General features: G+C 39.9%; 1 protein-coding gene across 18 annotated transcripts in view; it reads right to left on the bottom strand.

Moving 5' to 3' along the window:
• The window catches only part of ERBB4 (erb-b2 receptor tyrosine kinase 4), a 581,012-nt gene that overhangs the window by 156,760 nt on the left and 404,007 nt on the right, over positions 1–20,245 (bottom strand). For 16 of the 18 annotated variants that reach the window (XM_083841514.1, XM_083841527.1, XM_083841529.1 and 13 more), the window contains 7 exons: positions 18,372–18,490; positions 14,512–14,653; positions 12,845–12,958; positions 11,030–11,156; positions 6,544–6,617; positions 5,553–5,643; positions 3,895–4,094 (listed from right to left, as the gene is read on the bottom strand). In XM_083841514.1, the coding sequence (XP_083697640.1) occupies positions 3,895–4,094; positions 5,553–5,643; positions 6,544–6,617; positions 11,030–11,156; positions 12,845–12,958; positions 14,512–14,653; positions 18,372–18,490 (867 nt within the window). Of the gene's footprint in view, positions 1–3,894; positions 4,095–5,552; positions 5,644–6,543; positions 6,618–11,029; positions 11,157–12,844; positions 12,959–14,511; positions 14,654–18,371; positions 18,491–18,849; positions 20,004–20,037; positions 20,240–20,245 lie in introns of those variants that run through there. The other 2 variants (XM_083841523.1, XM_083841522.1) reach the window with 2 other exon arrangements.

Raw genomic sequence — 20,245 nt, 5'->3', positions numbered from 1 at the left:
CATGAATCACCTCTAACTGTTCCATAAAATAACCATGCTGGGCAAAAAAGGCCAATTTTTGACTTCAGCACAAAGTAAAAGTAAAATCTAACCACCAGAGTACATTCCCTAACAAGTAACTTTAACTCCGCGTTAATCATCTTCATAACACAGTAAGGTTTATGAACATCACAGGCTATAGCAGGAAACATTTAAAATTATATATTAGATGAGAAGACCCAAGGGAACGGCATGGAGCTGTGACGGGAGGTTCAGGCTGGGTGTGAGGAAAAGGTTCTTCACTGAGAGCTGGCCGGGCACTGAACAGGCTCCCCAGGGCAGCAGTCATGGCCCCGAGCCTGACGGAGTTCAAGCAGCGTTTGGACAACGCTCCCAGATACCTGGTTTAATTTTTAGGTAGTCCTGTGTGCAGCCAAGAGTTAGACTCAATATTCCGTGAAGGTCCCTTCCTACCGGGGAAATTCTGTGCTTCTCTGAGAGCTCCATGCACTGTATTTTGGACAAATACTCTCCAATTAATTTCCTCTATGGTTAGCCGTTTGAAGATACCCATTTGCCATGTGAATTCTTAAACAACTTTGGGAGACACTGTCAGACTGTGCTAGAAGTGCAACAGCTGTTGAAGCCTCAACTTATCCTTCCCTCTTCTCTTGTAACCAGCCTCCATGCCTAGGAATCTCTCAGGGTCCATGTAGTTCACAAGCCCCTCACTGCTAATCACACCCTGCAGCGTTTTCCACTCACTGAAGCCCATTGTCATCATTCTCACTGAAAAAAAAATCAGACATGCACCAAACTGTTAGGCCAACGCTACCTCGCAGATGAAGCACTACTATAGACTGAACTTTTCTATGAATATTTGACTTCCTCAATAATTCTTCAGTGTTCAGCAGAACACAATATTAAATGGTATCAAAAAGATGCATCACCATCTTGTGATGCATAATAAAAGCCACTTATTATATGAGGCTGACCAGATGATCTTAGGAGCTCTCACATGCTCACGTGCTTTTTTTAAGAAAAGCTACAAGTGTATTAAATGTTTGCTGTCATTTGTTTTAAGGCAGTAATAATCACTAGGCAGTGAAGAAAGCAATAACAAGCTGACAGTGCCTCAAAATATACAAAGGATTAATAATAAGCACACCAGAGTGTGGCTGTAATAATTAACATGGTCTGGATTGGTTTGTTTTGTGGGAAACCATATGAAAAACAATCTTTAATAGTTATTTTTATTAATAATTGACACGCCGCTTGATACCATGCAAACAGATAGCATTTCCACCACAGAAGCTAGATTTCAATCCTGCAAATACTTACAGATTCACATTTGCATTTACCCCCCCCTATTCTGATTAGCCTTGTTTGTCACTCAGAGAAGCCCGTGCATATGCACAAGCACCCGCAGGATCAGGGCCTGAAACAGGCTAAACAACCAGAAGGCAGACATGGAAACCCTAGTGGCTTGCCCTCAGCTAACAAACATTCAGGCAGTGGGAGATACAGAGAAAACTCCCCAAAACCCCAGTCTGTTGCCCTACCCTGAAAACCACAGATGTTTCAAAGAATGCTGGAGAAATGCATCTGGCTCTAAGGAACACTTCTGTCTTACTCAAAGTAATTGTGAGGATTTTAGTTAGACATCTAACCTGCAGCAGAACCTATTTAACCCCAGAGAGGTGCTGACTGACAGGCGGAGTTGAAGCAGCAGGATAGCTCTTCTCATCTACTGCTGACTCTCAGAAGGCCACAAAACATTAATAAATTCATTCACACAGACGTGCACAGAGAGAACCGCTGCTCCCCTTTAAGATTCAGGAAGTAAGCAGTCTAAGACGTTGCTTTCTGAACTGAGTAACCTGGCCCACAGCCTATGTTCATTAAATACAGTCCATTTAATAAACACAGGTTAGAGTCCATTTTTAGAACTAATCCCTCGGTAGTGTAGCTTACACTATGGCTTCTTATGGAGAAATAAGAGAGCTCTGTTTTCCTCATGAAGATTCTCTTGGTGTTAAATTTCATAAAACATCTTTAGTAGCAGTTTTCTTCCTAGAAAGTAAAAGCCTCTACTAAAGCAAATCCTCAACAAGCTGGAAGTCAAATAAAGTTTACATTTTCCCTTTGTGTGCACCTGTACTGACAAGACAGTGCAACAGGACGATTTGACGGTCTCTTCTCATTTCCATTTGCTCAGGAAGTATGTGTTTCAACAGCTGGGGGCACTTCAAACACACCCAAACTTAGTGATCATAATAAAGGGCAAAGATATTTGACAAAGCAATCCTGACAACTAGTACAGGACTATACTCCTAACTGTTGTTTTCAGCTAGGTCTCCAAGCTCTCCAAACCAGTCAAGTAAAACACTGCTCCATGAAGGGAAAAGCACTGTACAAAGTTCACCACTGAGTAGTTTTTCATTGTCTTCTAACATGTGGTCTGTAAGTTATGCAGAGCTTGAAGCGAAGAGGAAGTGCTACTGTATGAGATACAAAGACTATGCTCTACTCCATTACTGCTTCATTTTCATACTGAATTTCTCCGGACAGAAGAGAGCCAGTTTTGTTGTTTCCTTAAATGATGCATCATTATCAGACAGCTAGAGCCAATCTTGCTATAAACAAGCAAAGATGTCAAAACAGCAGAGAGCACCAGGAACAAGATCCTTCTCCCCCAGTTAGCAGTTTTTCACACGGTGGAAAGGAATCCTGCACCTTCCTCTAGAAGGTTCGTAGGTTCTTATATCTCACAGCAAGATTGGACCACTAAGATCCTACTGGAATATATTTCAGCAGCAAAAGGCACTTATTTAACTCATCGGTAGAAAAAATGGTAAACAGCCAACAAAATCCCACATAGAGACATACCAAATAAGGCTTTACGCTTCGTGAAGCTCTCACCCAGCAGAAGAAATGAGAAAAATAACCGACCAGAGGCGATAGATATTGGAACCTACCCTCATACTACAGCGATAAGCACAGCCATAAAGCCTTTCAAAGCAGAACAGAATAGTAATTCAAAGGGAGAAAAAAGAAAAAAAAAAAGAACTAAAAGACTAACTTGAAAGTAAGACCATAGCCTGAAAAAAACCCAAAGCATACGCTTCTGGATGGCCAAACCCCAAAGAACAGACATATCATTTAAACACACAGCAATTTAATGAACTTCCTCTCTGGCAGCCTAACAGATGCTCAAAATGAACTATGTTGCTGCTACAACATGACTGTATTAATGCAAGTCGCTGTGTCATTTCTGCCTAAGCACTCTATTTCATTTGCTACACAGCACTGTTTTTCAGTACAATGACCTTAGACCAGGTGTCTTTCAGCCCCAGCTGAAAGTCTGCTAGTAACCCGGTATCAGATAGGCTGAGTACAGAAAGGAGAATTCCATTACCAAAAACAGTCCCAAAAGCAACCTTTCTGGAGTAAGACAGGACCACTCTGATGAAGCGGAGTAGGAGAAGCAAGAGATGCTAAACGTACTCCCATAAGAAGAGGGCTGTAATTTTCAAAACTGTCAAATCAATGCCTTCCATGAACACCGTATTTGCTACACATTTATAGCCTTCAGAATCCCCGTTTAGGAAGCTGGATCTCTTCTCTCCAATGTTCACACCACAGCAAGGAAGCAGTGCTTTCTCTCCCCTCTCATTCAATTCCTTCATACTTTAAAACACTTTATTTGCCTACAAATCTCCTCAGAGAGGCTGGGCTGTATTTACAGATTCTGTAAATGATCAATGATCCACTGATGTTCATGGAGCTCATGCCAGGTGACACCAGGTGAATTCTGGCCTGCCCACAACACCCTATCCTCAGTAGCTCCACCATTTTCACTCCAACCATAGCCAGTTATAAGCAAGAAGGTCTGCACTGAGCAAAAGTACTTACTGCAGTTCTCTGCTTTTTTATTTCGGTGAATCACTGTCTTTTGACTGGGCGTACTGAAAAGGCTGGTCCAGTTGACTGTGTGGTAGTAGCACAGATTGCTGTTGTCTGTTATGTAGATGTTGCCAGCACTGATTTGCTTCAAGGACTGGAACTGCAAAGAGGTAATGCCTTGTTGCTTTAGGATGAGTAAGGAAAGGCCACTGTGACAAAAACAAAAGAACAGGAATGAGCCCCAGGAGGTGGAACTTACAAGGGCTGGTTGAGAACTTCCCACTAGAATTAGTTTCTAATGGCAAAATGATCTTTTTTTGCAACGCTGAAATTTGGTCAGAAAACATGTCTTTAGGGGTGACATAAATGTTCTGTGAGTCAAAACCCTTTTTTTTTGCCCAGAAAGTTACAAGCCCTGTCAGAATCATGATAGCAAACTGTGAGTCTCGGGAGGCAGCCAGCAAAACCACTCTAAGTCAAACACAGTTCAATTTCATATGCTTTTTTTTTTTTTAAATGAAGTACAGTTAAGAAAACTTTAGAAAAATCTGTTCCTCCCCCAAGACAACAGAATTAATATTATGATAGTTTATGTGCTAAAGAAAAATTGACAAAGTCATGCAAAATGTATTAACATCTTCTGTCAGGCGTCAAATTAATGTCATTTATAGTAATACAGGCAGAAACTGTTATTTTCAAGGAAATTTTTCCACTTACTTTCTACATTTCATTTTTCTTTTATTGTAATATACGATTATTTCCTTTCTTCATCAAAGGAAGAGGCAAATGATTGTGTGTATAATCTGTGAATGACTGCACATATGACTACTGATGAGTGAAGACAACAGCCAGTTTCTGGGCAACCTTTAAGTTATTGTATTTTAATGATTGTAATTGTTTTCCAGCTGTTCTAAATAAAAACTGCTGCTTCCAAACAGAACGCTGGGCTGTAATTCAATCTCAAGGTTTCACTGCTATTCATAATCTGCTTGGCCTGCTGTTTAAGATGCCAGCAGAATCCCATGACTGATTTACTACATTTACACAACTGGGAACCAGAGTTTGCTCTATACATCATTCAGCTATCTTGTGCTCCTCCATTACTTCTCACTGCATTTTCTTCTCTTCAAAATCAATTCCTCAGTACGAGTGCTCATATTGTAACATCTTTGGTAAAAGTGGCACTACACAGCTAACACACGCCCCATCTGCTGAGTACTTCAGCGTTCTTCCATGTATTTATCTTTTATGGCTCCTTAAGAGCAGATCATTCTTTGGACACATGAGCCTGCACCTCCGTTCACACCCATACAAGCTTCCAGATAACGAGGCTAAGTTTTAGTGGTTTCTTTCAGCTTACATTTCACATTCCAACATATTTTAAAATTGTATGAAGTTTTTTTCTGAACAATGACTTAAAAGCTATAGCAATGACCCAAGACCTTCTAAGGTTTTTTTTCTTTTAGTTTTTTTTTTTTTAACATAACTACATTCAAGAGCTATTGCCCATAAAAAAACAAGTGCTTATCGAAGATACTGTTAACGAATAACTTGGTAACAAAGAAAACATACTAGTTTATGATGCCTTTCCAGAAGGATGTCGCATTCTGAGCTACCAAATAAAAGACTAATAAAAAACAATTCCATGAACAGAGAAAGTACCTTACCTATACAGAGCTCTTCCACCAATTGTAACCAAGTTAGAAAACACCCTGAAATCTGTCATATTCTCAGGCCACGACTGTATGTTCAAATACCCTGAAGGAGGTAAAGGCAAACAGGAACATCAGTCATTTCAGACATAAAGACCGCTTGATCACGTATGTGAATGAAGACAAGCCTAACCTTTAACTGAAAGACAGTGCTGGCTTAAGTAAAAGAAAGAAATAAGTAATGAATGCTGCACGCTACTGTGTGGGAATTCATCAGCCTGCTCCGCACTGTCTCCTCCAGGAAGGCAAAGGAAGACTTCAGCAGTGTCACAGCAGCAGTGTCATAGCACTAAGTCCACTTCTAACAGCCAGACTTTCAACAGCCTAAACACAGGCTGCAATCTGCAAGGCCTGCCAGCCAGACGCTTCTTGGCGGCCGCAGACAGAATTAGGATTAGGACAGAAGTTGAGATCCTTTTTGATGCATACAAAGATAAGACTTTCCTGAAACAAAGAACCTGCATTCCTTTCTGAGTGTGCGTGAGGATCAGTCACCACTGGAAAGCAGTCTCTGCACAGGCAGAAAGTGGAACTACGTATTTTACTCTACAAAGATTTCTATACATGCAGTTCCCTATGATTTTTCAGCACAGGACTGAAATGCAGTACATCTGTAAGCACAGGGATAATGCCACTTAAGTGGTAGAGCAGACGCTGTCACAACTGGTGTTTGCAACACTTGTCTCACTTTGCTAGCACTGTGCCAAGACCCCCAGCCCACTCAACAATAAGGTCTTGGTATTCTGGTGTCTGTGTACCCCGAATGCAATGTTCGTTCTGTACTCATTACAAAATGACAATACACTTGTTAATAATAGCTGATACTGGAGCTGTTCTGTATTAAACTTTGTTAAATTGACAATACACTGAGTTTTAAGAAAAAATCACAACCATAAATGCAAAATGAGAAGAAATTCAGATTGTACAAATCAGAAGGGTTTGTTACCTGTTATTTCTCTCACTGTTTGGAAGATATTTAATTTCTCCGGATTAATAGCGGCGATTGTGTGGTATGGATCCCTGAAAGATTAAATGGACAAAATGTGATACTATGAATAAACAAAAAAGTCACGTTCACAAAGCTATGCCACGTAGAAATTCTTTCAGAATAGGAAGTCAACACTTGGCTTTTCGGTAGCATATGTGGCAGGTTTCTGCAGACTGTTTTCAGTTTTGTCAGACTGTTGATTCTACAGAATCTGTAGAAACTTCTCCCAAGTCACCTTGAGGGGAAATAACGGTGCTCACTATCTTGAAGGATCAAATCATCAATATTTGAGTAAATACTTATGCTCTTGGAAAATTAATGGATTCTGAACAACTATGGATGATATCCCTAAAGGACAAGATGCATGTTTTCAACATTTTTTCCAGGAAGACAAACTTAAATGATAGTTTTAATATCGCGCTGCCAGGACTGTACTTATAAAATTGCTACTGAAACAAGTAACAAGCTAAAAACAGAAGAAAACTAAGAGCATGCTGGCAGTGCCTGACCTTGGACATTACAAGGATGCACTGTTTAGAAGGTGTAAAACAGGGAACATCAAGAAGCACAGATCCTTGCCAAGCTAGTTGGTCATTAGAGAACTGAAATACCCCCGTCAAACATAAAAATCTCTAAGTTAGGAATGCTATAGCATGAAAAGATGAAACTGACTGATTTTGACAGTGACATTATTTAGCTTTTTTTTTTTTTTTTTTTTTTTAATTTTGAAGGAGTGAAGAGCATTTGCCTGGACAATGTCCACTAGCAGGAAACATACTGTGACACTCCCATTATTTAAGGAGTAAAAGCCTAACTCAAACAAAAAAAGGTCCTTTAAAAATACAGGAGAAGGTTCTTCTGTAACACAATGTTATGGTATTTTTGTAGGGTTTGTGAGGGTAGGAAACACATTCAGTAAAGGTGCAACATACATTTCCATCTCTCCTCCTGCTTTCTAAGAGCAGAACTCCTGGGACTGGAACACGTTGTTAATCAGCCAGGCTGTCTCTGGGGACAGGCCTCACCCGACTGTGCTGTGGCAGGCTGATGGGGTCATTTTAACTATTGTGGGGGTGACTAGGACAGTAAAAACAAAATAAATTCTTAAACCTCAATACAAAGCCCAGTGGACCACAGAAGCATCATATAAATGTAATTTTAACAATTTGGGGCTCTCAAAAGTAGGTGACAAATTTGTACTACCTAACAGAAACACAACACTTCGCTTTTAAAATGCATTACTAAAAAGGAAACACCATGACTGTACTGAACATGAGGGCTGCTGAATTTCACCTCCAAATCCTAAGATAAGGTGGTCTTTAAGGATACAAATTTAAACCCCCTTAATAGGCAAATGCCTGACATGTTTTTATCAACTTCTAAAACTGCAGACTAATGCAGTTATCTACCATTCTTAGCAGAGACAAGATTTCTCAGTAGAATAGGCTCAGTTGGACTTCACAGCTCCAAGAATAAGAGTTTCAGCTGATTGTGGAACTGCAGACAGACAACTAAAGGGAAGATAAAAAGCTGGCTAGCACTGAGGGCTTGTTGCTCCTGCTGCAACACGGAGCATTTGCTGCTAGTTAAGGCTGTCTGTCCTCAAACTACACCCCCTCACAGGCAGCAGCACATCCAGAAGGCAGCTTGGCTTTTTAGGACCCCAACCACACGAAAACAATAGAAAAAAAAATTGCACCTGAGCTGTAGGGTTCCTACCCATTTTCTAGCCAACGTGCTCTGTCCCAGGTCAGAGATGTGGATCTTTAAGAAGATCACTTCATGCACACACTTCGGCAGAGTACTACCTCAAAAGAACGAGCACTACCAACTCACCAAAATTTAGGCCTACCTTTATCCCACTTCACATCCAGACTCTAATTAAAGTCAATTCAGAATTATTGAATTTCTACATATACAACCATAAATAATTAACCCTGGAAACAGTTCCTACCTAAACACATAGTTTGCATACACATTGTAACAAAGGCATAGAGACTAAGTTTAAGAGCTCAGACAACAGAAAGGCTACAAAATGATAGGATCAAAAATATGACAGCATCAATTGTAAGTACAAAGTTACCAGTCAAAACAACAAAATCCACTCTTAGCATCTTTCACTGAATTCTCTGCCACTATAAAACATCTGTCAGTTCCCCACAGACAGCTAGACTTGAAGTCCCTACAATCTGAAATGCTGAAAATTCACACATAGAAGCCGCAGTTCACTGAGTAAACAACTTTGTAACAGAAGTTAACTAGAAGTTCAAATGGACATTTTTTTTATTTTAGTGTTTTTGCTCTATACTGCCCATCTATGTAATAAACTGCTTCTGTAGGTAGCTAGTGTTTTTTTATTTCTTTTGTGTACTACTGATTTGCGAAACATAACAGAAATTTTAAACAAAATTCTGTCCCAGAAATGCAAAGTTATTTTAGCACTCTTATTTTTTTTAGTACACACTACCACAATTTATGCTGTGGAACAATTTAGGGTTGCAGAACTTGGTGTCTTCGTGCTTAAGACTGGTTGGAGTGAGCTTTGTTCATGAAGAAAGAGACAAAGTTCTACACAGTATCAATATTAACTGACCTAAAAGTTTTTCTTCTATTAAAATACAGCAACATATTTTAACTCCCTGCTTTATAGTCAATAATTTAGTTTTTCTTTTTCCCGAGGGACATGGTTTTATTCAAGATTGGTTTTGCTCCTTTTAATTTCAACAGATTTGTTAATGTGACTCACCTTGTAACTCTACAATCAATGCAACTTTTGCAACAAGTGCTCCTCTAATACTGAAACTTGCATTTCACTTAATACACAGAGAATTGCTCAATTCCTCCAGCTGCCTACCTTGCATTTATTGAGTACTTCCTGCCAGGTAGGATTCAACAGATTTACAGCCAGCCTCGTGGCCAGTCATCTGGCCAGATGAGGAAGCATTAAGGTGCAAGCACTGACTCCTGCATGACCTTCTCCAGGCTTTCCCAGGTCCAAAGCAGCTTTTCCTTAAACCATTCAAACTAAAGTGTTTCAAACTATGCTATGTTAACCTTCCACACTGTACTCCCTGCTGGAGAGATGAGAAGGCCAACTATGCAGCCAAAGCTCACTTTTGCTGGCCTTTTAAAAATGAGCAAGCTGCAGAGCCCCACTGAAGCAGATTTTCAACCTTCAAATGGCTGGAGTCAAGCTGTAGGTGAAGAAGCATTACAACCAATCACCACATCAAGTCTAGGAAACGAGACATTTCTTTCCACCTCACCTAGTAGGTAAATTTGAGCCATACAACCTAGCGTCAACCACCTTAACATACCTGAAGGTAAGACCAACAAAAGATCTGCTGCCAGAATTCCACTTCAGATCTGCCTGCAGAAGTTCAGTTCATCACTCTCACACTATGCCATGAAACTGCAAACATGGAGTTAATCTGGGAATTTATTTAGTATCACAAATCTTGACAACCAGTTGCAACCAGTACTGAAAGCTCCGAGAAGCCTAAAAAGCATGATAAAACTTCAAGACTATACAGTGGTAGAAGTACTTGAATACTTTGTACTGTTAGTGTACAACAAAGCATGTGTATACTTATTATGTGCAACAAAGCACGTGTATACCTATTATATACAGAGTAGGAAAAAGGGTTTCATCTTGTAGCACATTTTGAGACTTCTGCCCATTTTAAAAGGGCCCGAAATACCTCGAAGCATCACATACAATTTACCACGGCCAATTACAGTACGAAGGCTTGAATTAGTAAGAAAACGCAGCTGTATGTGTGCGCTCTCAGTGACAAAGAGTGCAAAGCAAGGAAGTAGCTGCTTGCAATAGGCCTCCCCTGATCAAAATAAATTAACCCTGCTTTCCCTGGACACATCCCATCCTTGCAGAATATGCACCACGCATTCACTTCTGATACAATGACACGAAGTGCATCGAACTATAAACAGCAAGAGGCTAGGTACTTGGCTGGGCTCTTTCCAAAAGAGACATTGGTGAGATTTCCAAATACTGGTTCTGTACCTCCACATCACCTGTTATTAAGACTTACTCAACATACAAAGATATTTAAACCAAAATACCATATTTAAGTACCCCTGAGTTTTGCACATCTCTGCAATCAAACTTGTAATATACGTAATTTAAACCAATTGACTGTTCTTTCAAACACGCACAACAACCACCAGCCAGGCTCTGACAATTTACAGTACCCAAAGATCATAGTAGGCTTTTCTCCTTCTAGTGCCATCTACTTCATTCTTTCTTTTCCTATAGATTGAATCGTAAGAATCCCATTAACAGTTTCCTTCACAACTAAGTCAGAAAACTTATTTACCCTGGATCTCCTGTTGAGCACAAGAAGCCTGCAGCCATAAGTAAGAGGTGTACACTCCTGGTTTCGGCTGGCACTATGACATAACATCTTACCATTTTGTCACTTACCCATGAATCCCAGTAACGAGGAAGATAAGGTTGCCATTGATCTTGGTACAGTTTATGAACTTGTCAATATTGCTGGAATCCACCGTCTGAGCCGACACTAAACTCCCTGTTCCAATGCCATCACATGCTGCCAAAACAAGAAGTTGGTGTAAACAACTAGGAAAAATGATTACTGAACCAGAACACATTGGTCTTCTAAATGCAAGTCTTCGTTTCTTTCAGAGATAAAGCTGAAGAGAGGTGTCAAAATGGTACTCCACCCATATTCCCCAAAACCACGTGTCCATTCAAAACAGTAAGTCTAAGTACCTGTCAAAGAAGGGCATCCTGGCAAACACCTTGTTTCACAGTGCTCTCAAGGCCAGTATGAACCCCCAAAACTCCCTCTCAAGCCCTCTGTGAACAGAGGCATGAGGACTTGGCTTAGAGCAGCTGGCTGGGTGGTCGATCTGCACACTACTCACTACAAAAGGAAGGGGTCTGCTAACTCAGCGGGTCCCTTGGCTCTGGGGGACCTGGGAACTTTACCATTCACACACCAGAAGGCGCCTTATAAAGGAAGTACAAAAAGTTCTTTCCTCATCATCTCAGTAAATAAATAAAGAGGCCTGAAGAAATTTTGGTACCGTGTGACAAATCTTCTCTGTCTGGCCTTCAAATGTAATTCAGTTACATGTTCTGGGACACGTGATGCACACATGAACAAAACCTTCACAACTTCTGTAAGGTAATACAACTATCTCCCTAATGAAGTCCTCAAATGGCAACTATTAACACCACACCTGAACCTTTTACACAAATGTAATAGCTTCCCTCTGTCCCATTAAGCAAGGCTAAGAGCTTGGCAAGAACAATACATATGTATTGATGTGCTTGAAAATGTACCTTTCTGGAGGGGGGTGGGGGGTGGAACTGTTTACTGCAATTAGGTTGAAGGGCAGGACACTACACACACTTAGAATTCAGTGTGTAACTTCCCAGCCTTGGCAGAAATATCTGTGTTTGTCTGTCTCAGCCATGTGGAGTGACTGCTGATTTACAGTGTTTTCGTAGCTTCATTGTGAATTCCTTTTCAGACAGGGCTTCCACTAGGACTGAAAAACAGCATAAGCCCATGCGGGAAAAGTGATGGTGTTTTGCTCCTGAGACATTCAAACAGGGAGCAGAAAGCCTCCCCTAGAGCTCAGGACAGCAAAGTAATCTGTAGTACTGATGAGGACTGACACCTGTCACTGAAAAACTTCTAGTCCTCTAGAAAGACTAGAAAACAGTTTTCTGTTTTCTGCGAAAAGGAAGATATGGGAAAATCATAGATATTCTGGGTAAACATAGATATTCTGGGAAAACAGAGATATTTTTAGAGAACGGACAAAATAAATGGAAGCCTAATGCTGTAGTGACAAGTGGGAGACACACCATACACCAAAGGCAGAATTTTAGCGTAGCCTCCTTTGGGATGACAAAAGGAGAGTTCCAAAACTCCTCCAGGAAATACGAGTCATTAAAATGATATAATAAAGAATTCTTTCAGATTTCTCTAAAACCAACGAAGAAATCCCCCTCATTTTTATCTAAGCAAAAGTAATTGGCTTAGTTATATTACCATTATAACTGAATAAATTTTCATTTTGTTGTATTTAGGAACACATTTCACACACAGCCTACATAGTTCAAAGTTCTGTGGATATCCAAAGGCTATTAATATCAAGTATTCTACAGCATACTCATACATATTTCATGCCAAACTAACACCCTGCTTTGGTCTACTAGAGTATAGACTACATTCAAGAAAATTTATACCAAATTACTGCCTACCTTTAGGACAAATGTCAGTGCAGGGCTTGCACATCTTAATACCATTTTCTTCAACCTCCATCTTGGAGCTCGGACACGCACGAACACAAGAACTGGAATCAACCACAAAGTTGTCTGAGCAGAAAAAAGAAGATATTGGTAGAAAGTGAACCACTGGACTAAACAATACTGGAACATATGGGTTTGGACTCTATTATGTCAATGTGTATTCCTATTTACCTCAGTACTTCCACATAAACATCAATGTTTAATATTCAGTGTTTTCAGAAACATCTAAATAAGGAAGTTAGGCATGGCTTTGGGTCACTCACGAAAATCTATGAATTGTCAGTCCATAACGCCCCCAGCCCACTCCCAGCCCCAATTTGGTTTTATCATCATCTGTGAAATAAATAAAAAATGAGTTATGGGAACTGAAGAGAAATAAAACAAGATGCTCTGCCTTCTTTCACACACACAGAAATATATTTGTCTGGGGTAACACTGCATGGGACAATGACAACTATTTCAATTTTGCCTTGTCAAGCAACTGCCAAAGGGGCTTTTGACTGATCCTACTTGATTGAAAGCTTAATGTCAAGAGAAAAAAAGTAAGTCAGAAAGTTCAATGACGTATTTAGACAAGGGATCACAGCCCTTAAGCAGTACATGATATACCAGTGTTGTTAAAAATAAATATAAATCTAGTTTGCTTAAAGAAGTCCAATGCTACTATTAGAGACAGAATTAAGCCTTGATGGTCCCAGCCTCATCCCACTGTCAATGAGAACTTTGTCAGAGAGATTCAAAATTTGGATTTAGCTTTGTGTTGAATTATGACACTATTTTTTATAGAACATCCATTTTTCTCATGGATAAATTACACATAATTAATGCACACCATAACTAGAAATCTTGGCGGAAATTAAAGGGAGAGCAAGAACACTGTCTCCCTTATTTTTCTAACTAAAATGTCTACGTCAGACTGTATCAATGAGGACCCTCTGTAAGTATTTGGGACTTGTCATCTGGCCTGCAGTTCAGAAGCATGTGTTTTTCACATGCATGGGATTTAAAAAAAAAAAAAAAAAAAAAAAAAAAAAACCACCCCCCTCCTCACCGCCACTATAATTTGACTCATGGCTTGTTAGTATAGCATGTCTTTTTCCTCACTGGGAAAAATTGCAGAAAACGTTTATGGTAACTTGATGTCAATCCATCATCATTCCAAGAAGAGGGCATCAGCATCATGAAAGCGTTTGCTACCAGGTAGTACTGGTGGTGGACTAGTTATTTTTCTGAAACTGTGATTTCTACACTTGTACAATCCCACTAATAAATACAGCATATGGCGCTATTTTAACACTTAATTTCTAAACGTACAAGGGCTGATCAAAACCATGACTATAACAAATAGTCATGAAGACAGAAACTCAGTGAATTCCCTTTCTTTTAAAAAAAAATAAATCACTCTAGTATAAGACATTTGGAAAGTGTCAGCAACCCAGAACATCTCTGTCTTCAGTTAACATGTGACTGAGTTACTAAAGGCTGCACGCACACGCAGAGCTATTTCAGACAGTGCACTATTCACTTAGCTCTCATTCTCTCATTGTTTCGCGAGGTTCTTGAAACGCAACTCAAAACTTTCCATCGCTAGAGGAAAAGGCAGATAACACAGCACTTACGTGGGCATTTTTTGACGCAAAAAGCCCCATACGTGTACTTGGCATTGTGATTATGTTCTAGCTGGAAGGTGGTAGGATTGTACACAAATGTCTGCGGGCACTGCGTCACACATGCACCACTGTCATTGAAATTCATGCAGGCCTGCAAAGCAAGGGAGAAGAAAAAAATCAGCTTGATTAAATCATATAATTGGTTGTGGTTCGTTTTGTTTTTTTAGCTTAACAGTCCTGATTGTTCAGAAGTGTTGCAACAGTGAGAAATAAGACACATGTTTTTCTAACCCCCATTTTGTCTACTTAGATTTCTTGCTAGGACCTTGGCAAATACATGACACATAAAGGGGGGCTCACAGAGACCCCTTAATTTGAAACACTGCTGCCTGTTACAGCACTTCCTACAAAAACATAACAGAACCGTAATTTGTTTCATAACTATTGTTACTACTAGTAATCAACTAATTCACAACTCGATGGGACATTCTAAAACTGCCAAGAGTGAACAGCTATTTATCTTAGTCAGTCTAAACAAATGCTAATGACTTTTCCTTAGAGGCCCAACCTTTTGATTTCTTACAGCATGAGTCCATAGTCCAGCTGAAAACTGAAATTCCCAATTAGAAAGCAAGAGGGATAAGAACTTCTTTTGAGGTAGCACAGGAGGGGGTCATTTCCCTAAGTGGCAAGTTTAACAAGGTCAGTTGCTTCACACACTGGGAAAGGAAAATAGGACTTTGTATCACTTAGCATTCAAGCTCAGCCACCCACAGCTGACAGGGGACAGGGCCCTGACAAATGAAGAGGCAAGCGTGTGGATAAAGAGAGTAATGGTATGCAGGGAAAATAATTGACTGTGAAAGGTTGATAATTAGTAATATTAAAAAAAAAACAACACACCACACCACTGATTTTGACATTCCTTATCACCATGAATCGTATCTATGGGTTTAACCACAGCTTATAAAAAACTGTTTGAGTAGCAATCACAAAGCAAACTGCAAATGCGTACTGTCAAATCTCATACAAATATGAAAGCTGTAGCCTGGCTTGCATCCCACTAGCATTTTAAGCAACCACTGCTACTGGATTCTGCCTCCCCACTTACCAGTCTCTTCAAGCCACACTGCCTTAGAAATTTCAGTCTAGGGATGAATCCTGGAATTTTCCTGGTAGTCAGAAATACCCAGGTGAACCTGAATCTTTACAGAGTCAGCAAGTACACCAGTGAGTCCCTCCCTCCCCTCCAAAGGCTGGAACTTTAAGAAAAGTGAAAAAATTCCCCTGTTCTTCAGCTTATCTCCATTCAGGTCATGAAGGAGGTTACCTGTCAGGTCAGGAGATTTCAGGAAGTTAAGGCTAACAAAGTAACAAAAGAGAAGGACACACACTGCTGAAGAAAGGGACAAATGGGGAGTTCCATGATGAAGGCACCATCCTAGGCTGAATATGAACTTCCACTGTCCTCAGGAGCTTGAAGGTAGGCCAAACCAGTCCTGTCTTTGCTGGTTTATCAAAAGTTGTATTCAAAAAAACAGTAGTTCCTCACAGAACCAGAACTATGATAAACACGGTCAGTTTCTTCCTTATCAAGAACCAGACAGGAAGTCCACTCTATGAATAGGGTTTTCAGATTTCAGAGTATTTAGCCAGGCCCTGCTACGCATTTCAAGTTTTAGATCCAGTTAGGTTTTGAATAGAAGACAGAAAAACACGTCTAAAACATTGTTTTATCATGTTTGCTTGCAGTTATGTCAGATGATGATTATTGTCTTGCTTTTATATAACTGAATATCCAAATGATTGCATCGCAGCATATGGAGGAGGAAGATAGATAATTTTATCTAGAAATAATAAAGCCGTATTTAAAACAGGATGCTGTTACAAGCTGCCATACACTGAAGGATTTTTAATGTTCCATAAGCTGTGCTTTTGCTTATTAATAAATATTATTTTAGTTTGTTTCCTCAACTTACTTTACATCCATTGTTGACTTAGGAAGTGCTTTGTCAAGTACATGACAATCCTCTGATGATGGTGGAGCAAATGCAAAAAGTCAAGCACATCAATGCTCTTCACAGAGATGGCACTTCTCAGGAAAAGCCCACGTGGAAGACTGGAGAACTTTTAATTCATGACCGTAATATTTCATACACATTTGTAATTGCTTTAGTAACATAAACTTCTAGGATGTGGTGCTAGATGTTGCTAATATGTGAATAAAAGTACAAGAACGTACACAGGGAAAAAACAAGTTAAATGAGTTGTATCCTTCAGCTGAAAACTAAGCACAGTTGTTCACTGCCTAAAGGGTTCCACTTTTCACCCAGTGTGGTGTAAGCAAGTAATGGCTAGTCTTGAAAGACCCCTGCTGAATTTCGTTTACATTGCTCTGGGGCCAGGAGTGAATGAGACAGATGCCCTGGGTACTTCTCTACAGGATCAGAACAAGCATGTTAGCGTGATTTTTAGCATACACATTTCCGCAGCTGCCACTATTCAGGAAATCTAACTCATTTCCTTTTCTGCTGTGGTATTATAGAACATGGACACACAAGTTGTGGGTTCAACACCTCAGCACTGGAAATGTTCCTCAGCTGTCATTATGGAAACAGTAGCTGCATTTTTACCTCTTTCCTTTACACATTGATGTTGTATGACGACACGGGCAGGATGTTGTTTTCGCATCCCTTGTCCAAACCATTACAGAAGTTCCAACAAGCTTTGGATCAGGCCTACAACACACGCTGATTATATACGGTAAAGTCCCAATTACAGACTTGACAGTGATTGAAGGCCATCACCACATTTCCTCAGCAGTAAAAGAATACCATTTAGAAAGTGTTTTGGGAGCACAGCACCTACCACTATCAAATGGTATCTGAATAGTGAGGAGGTTTGAGTTCCAGATAGGAAAAGATTCATTTTTGCCTGTTTGCTGCGATCCTCTTGCCTAGAGTAGCAAAACATTTGCAATTGTCCAAACCATATGATCTCTCCTCCCAGTCCTTTCTGGCAGATTTTAGAAGGAGCCCACCCAAGTTGGTAGATGTTTGTCTCCTCAATCATTTGGGTACCTCCAAAGATCCACTTCTCTGAACCCATTCTAGTTCTTGGCTTCTTCAGGCCTAGGTTTGCTACCCCTGAAAACATGAGCAAAACTTGCCTCTGTAACACAGTGATGAGCTATATGTTTTTTGAGATCAGTGTGGGGAGCTGAAGCTGCTGATACTACTACAAATACAAACAGTACACAAAATAAATATGGCTAAAGGCCTGTATTTACAGAATGCTTGTTTTTTAAGGAAAAAATAGCCTTTTCTTCTTTTTTCTTTTTAATCTTAAGCACATGTAGTAGAATACATACATTTGAGGTAGAGTATTTTGTGAACTGCTTTTCTTCCCAGTATGGCTAGTAAAAAAACTGAGTTTAAATCAAGCCTGGCAGTTAATAGGAAACATCTTTCACAAAGAAGCTAAATTGTATTCTTGACTTTCAAATAAAAAGCACACCGAGCAGCAATAAAAGCTATGCTCAAATGTAACGACAAATACTTCTAAAAATTCCCTATTACCTCTAAAAGTTAATTTTAGGAAAGCAAAAGATAAAAATCACAGAGATTAGCATATTAACGTTTCCCAATCTATATTTACAAATCTCATAAATCTGTTAATGGGCAATATTAAGTAGATAAGTGATGCTAATATAACGTGAAAAATATTAAATGCTAGAGTTCACAGTCAAAATCTGAGAATGTGCATACAATACATTATAAGGGGCAGAACTGTGAATTTCATGGATTAAAGCATTACGAACTTGCACTGCGACTGCCAGAAACGAGAAAAATGGGAAGTCTCACACATACAAAGCAATCAGTGTCTTTAGGTCCGGAACAGCCTCCAGCGCATTCCCGGTGGCAGCAGTCGCTGACGTAGGGCCCATAGCACCGTCCATCACACTGCTCTGCGCACACTGTCTTGGTTACTAGGAGGAAGAAGGAAAAATTATCGTGTCAGCATCAGAACTAAGGAGACAGCTCTTCAGCCGCACACTGAGGAAAACAAGCAGAACAACACCGTACTGAAAAAAAATACAAGTTTAAAGGCAATTTTTTTCAATGGCAGTAGTAACTGTTTTCCTCCATTATACCTTTACAATACCTTCTTCAAGAATGTACCATTGCCAGAAGACTGCAAAGGAAGAATTTTTTTATGGTGTTTATTTTCATCCTTGGAAAATAATGTAGAATACTATTTTCAAATGATTGAAGTTTAATAAATAGCTGATGGATAGCTATGGAGAGAAAAAAAAAAAACACACCAGGAAATAACAGAAGAGCTCACCAGTTCCACATGAGTTTTTCCCTGTGAAAAACTGCAACACTGAGTAAAAAGCATGTAGAAATTCTGTGAGGCCAGCAATCTCTGAGCCAAAAGCTGTTCTTGATGGCAATCAATTTGAACAAATTGGCAATGAGAACAGAATACAACCTTCAGACTGGAACACATTTCGAAATACCACTCATCTTCTTCTAGTAACACAATCCAGTCTTCACTCACAGGTAAACAACTACAGTCTGCCAAGTGGCAGGTGCAGCAATTTAAAAGGAACCACACTGCTGTACCTCAGGGCTTAGTTTTGGACAAAGAATGGTCAGCAAGCAGAGTAACTTCCTCCCCTCAGCCATCTATATCTTCAGTCTTTATTTTACAGGAAAGGGAATTAAAAGTTTCTGCAGGACTATACCAACCACCTCCTACAGAATTTGAGGAAGCTGTGCTGTCAGCTCTCTTTTGATAAAGAGCAAGAAAGTTATGCTTCTCTAATTAAACTTAACCAATTATTTTGTTAAAAGCATTTCACTAGTTCTCTATGGAAAACACTTTTCAAGAGGCGAAAGAACACAGAATTTCATCCAACTTCTTGCTCCATTCTAATGTGATGCATCAGTGATTCCTTTTTATTAATTTTTCCAAACTGAATTGCCTCCACCACTTGCTGGAAGTACTTAAGGTAACACCAAAGCTTCTTAATATACGTAGTTTATTTAGGAGATAAAAATGTAAATAACAAAAGAGAAATCATAGTTTATAATCTACAGAATAAAGTAATGCACTTTAAGAGTAATTCCGACTCGCTGATACCAGAGACCGCACTAGAAAACACTTCTGTGCCTCACACAATAAGATTTTAAAAGTAAGGGAATTTTTTGTAAATGCACTGACTGCCGATGTTACTAAAGAAACAGAATAAAGGTTTTTACTTAATAACTGCATTGATACAATGTTAGGACAGATAGGAAACAGTATCATAAGTTAACCAGGACAGATGCAGACTCTCCTTGTGAAAATTAAGGACTCAGTAAGTCTGTGTCTGCACATTGGCTTCCGCCAGTTCAGAACCTGGTCTATTGCATTTGGGTTTAGACTGGATTGGGCACTACCTGTGCCACCTGAATTGAGGTGAAGCCTCCTGACTTAACACAAAGCCCTGTTTGCTAGAACCTATTTGGGTCCCAGGACCCAAACCACCTGCATGTATCCATGCCCCTGGGCTGGGCAAGCCAGGTAAGCAGCGTGCTGATGATTGCCATCAGGCTACCGATCTATTCCAGCAGCTCTGCAAACCACCCCAGGGGGCTGGAAAGCCGCCGGCCGCGCCTCTTAGACCAGAAGCCAGCCCCAAGCCACGGCAGCACCCCCCGTATACCCTCCCCATTTCACACAGCAACCGCTCAGC

Source organism: Anser anser (assembly GCF_964211835.1).
Source record: "Anser anser genome assembly, chromosome: 6".
Classification (NCBI taxonomy): domain Eukaryota; kingdom Metazoa; phylum Chordata; class Aves; order Anseriformes; family Anatidae; genus Anser; species Anser anser.
Note: the sequence above shows the minus strand (reverse complement) of the source record. Positions and strands in the feature narration are given on the sequence as shown.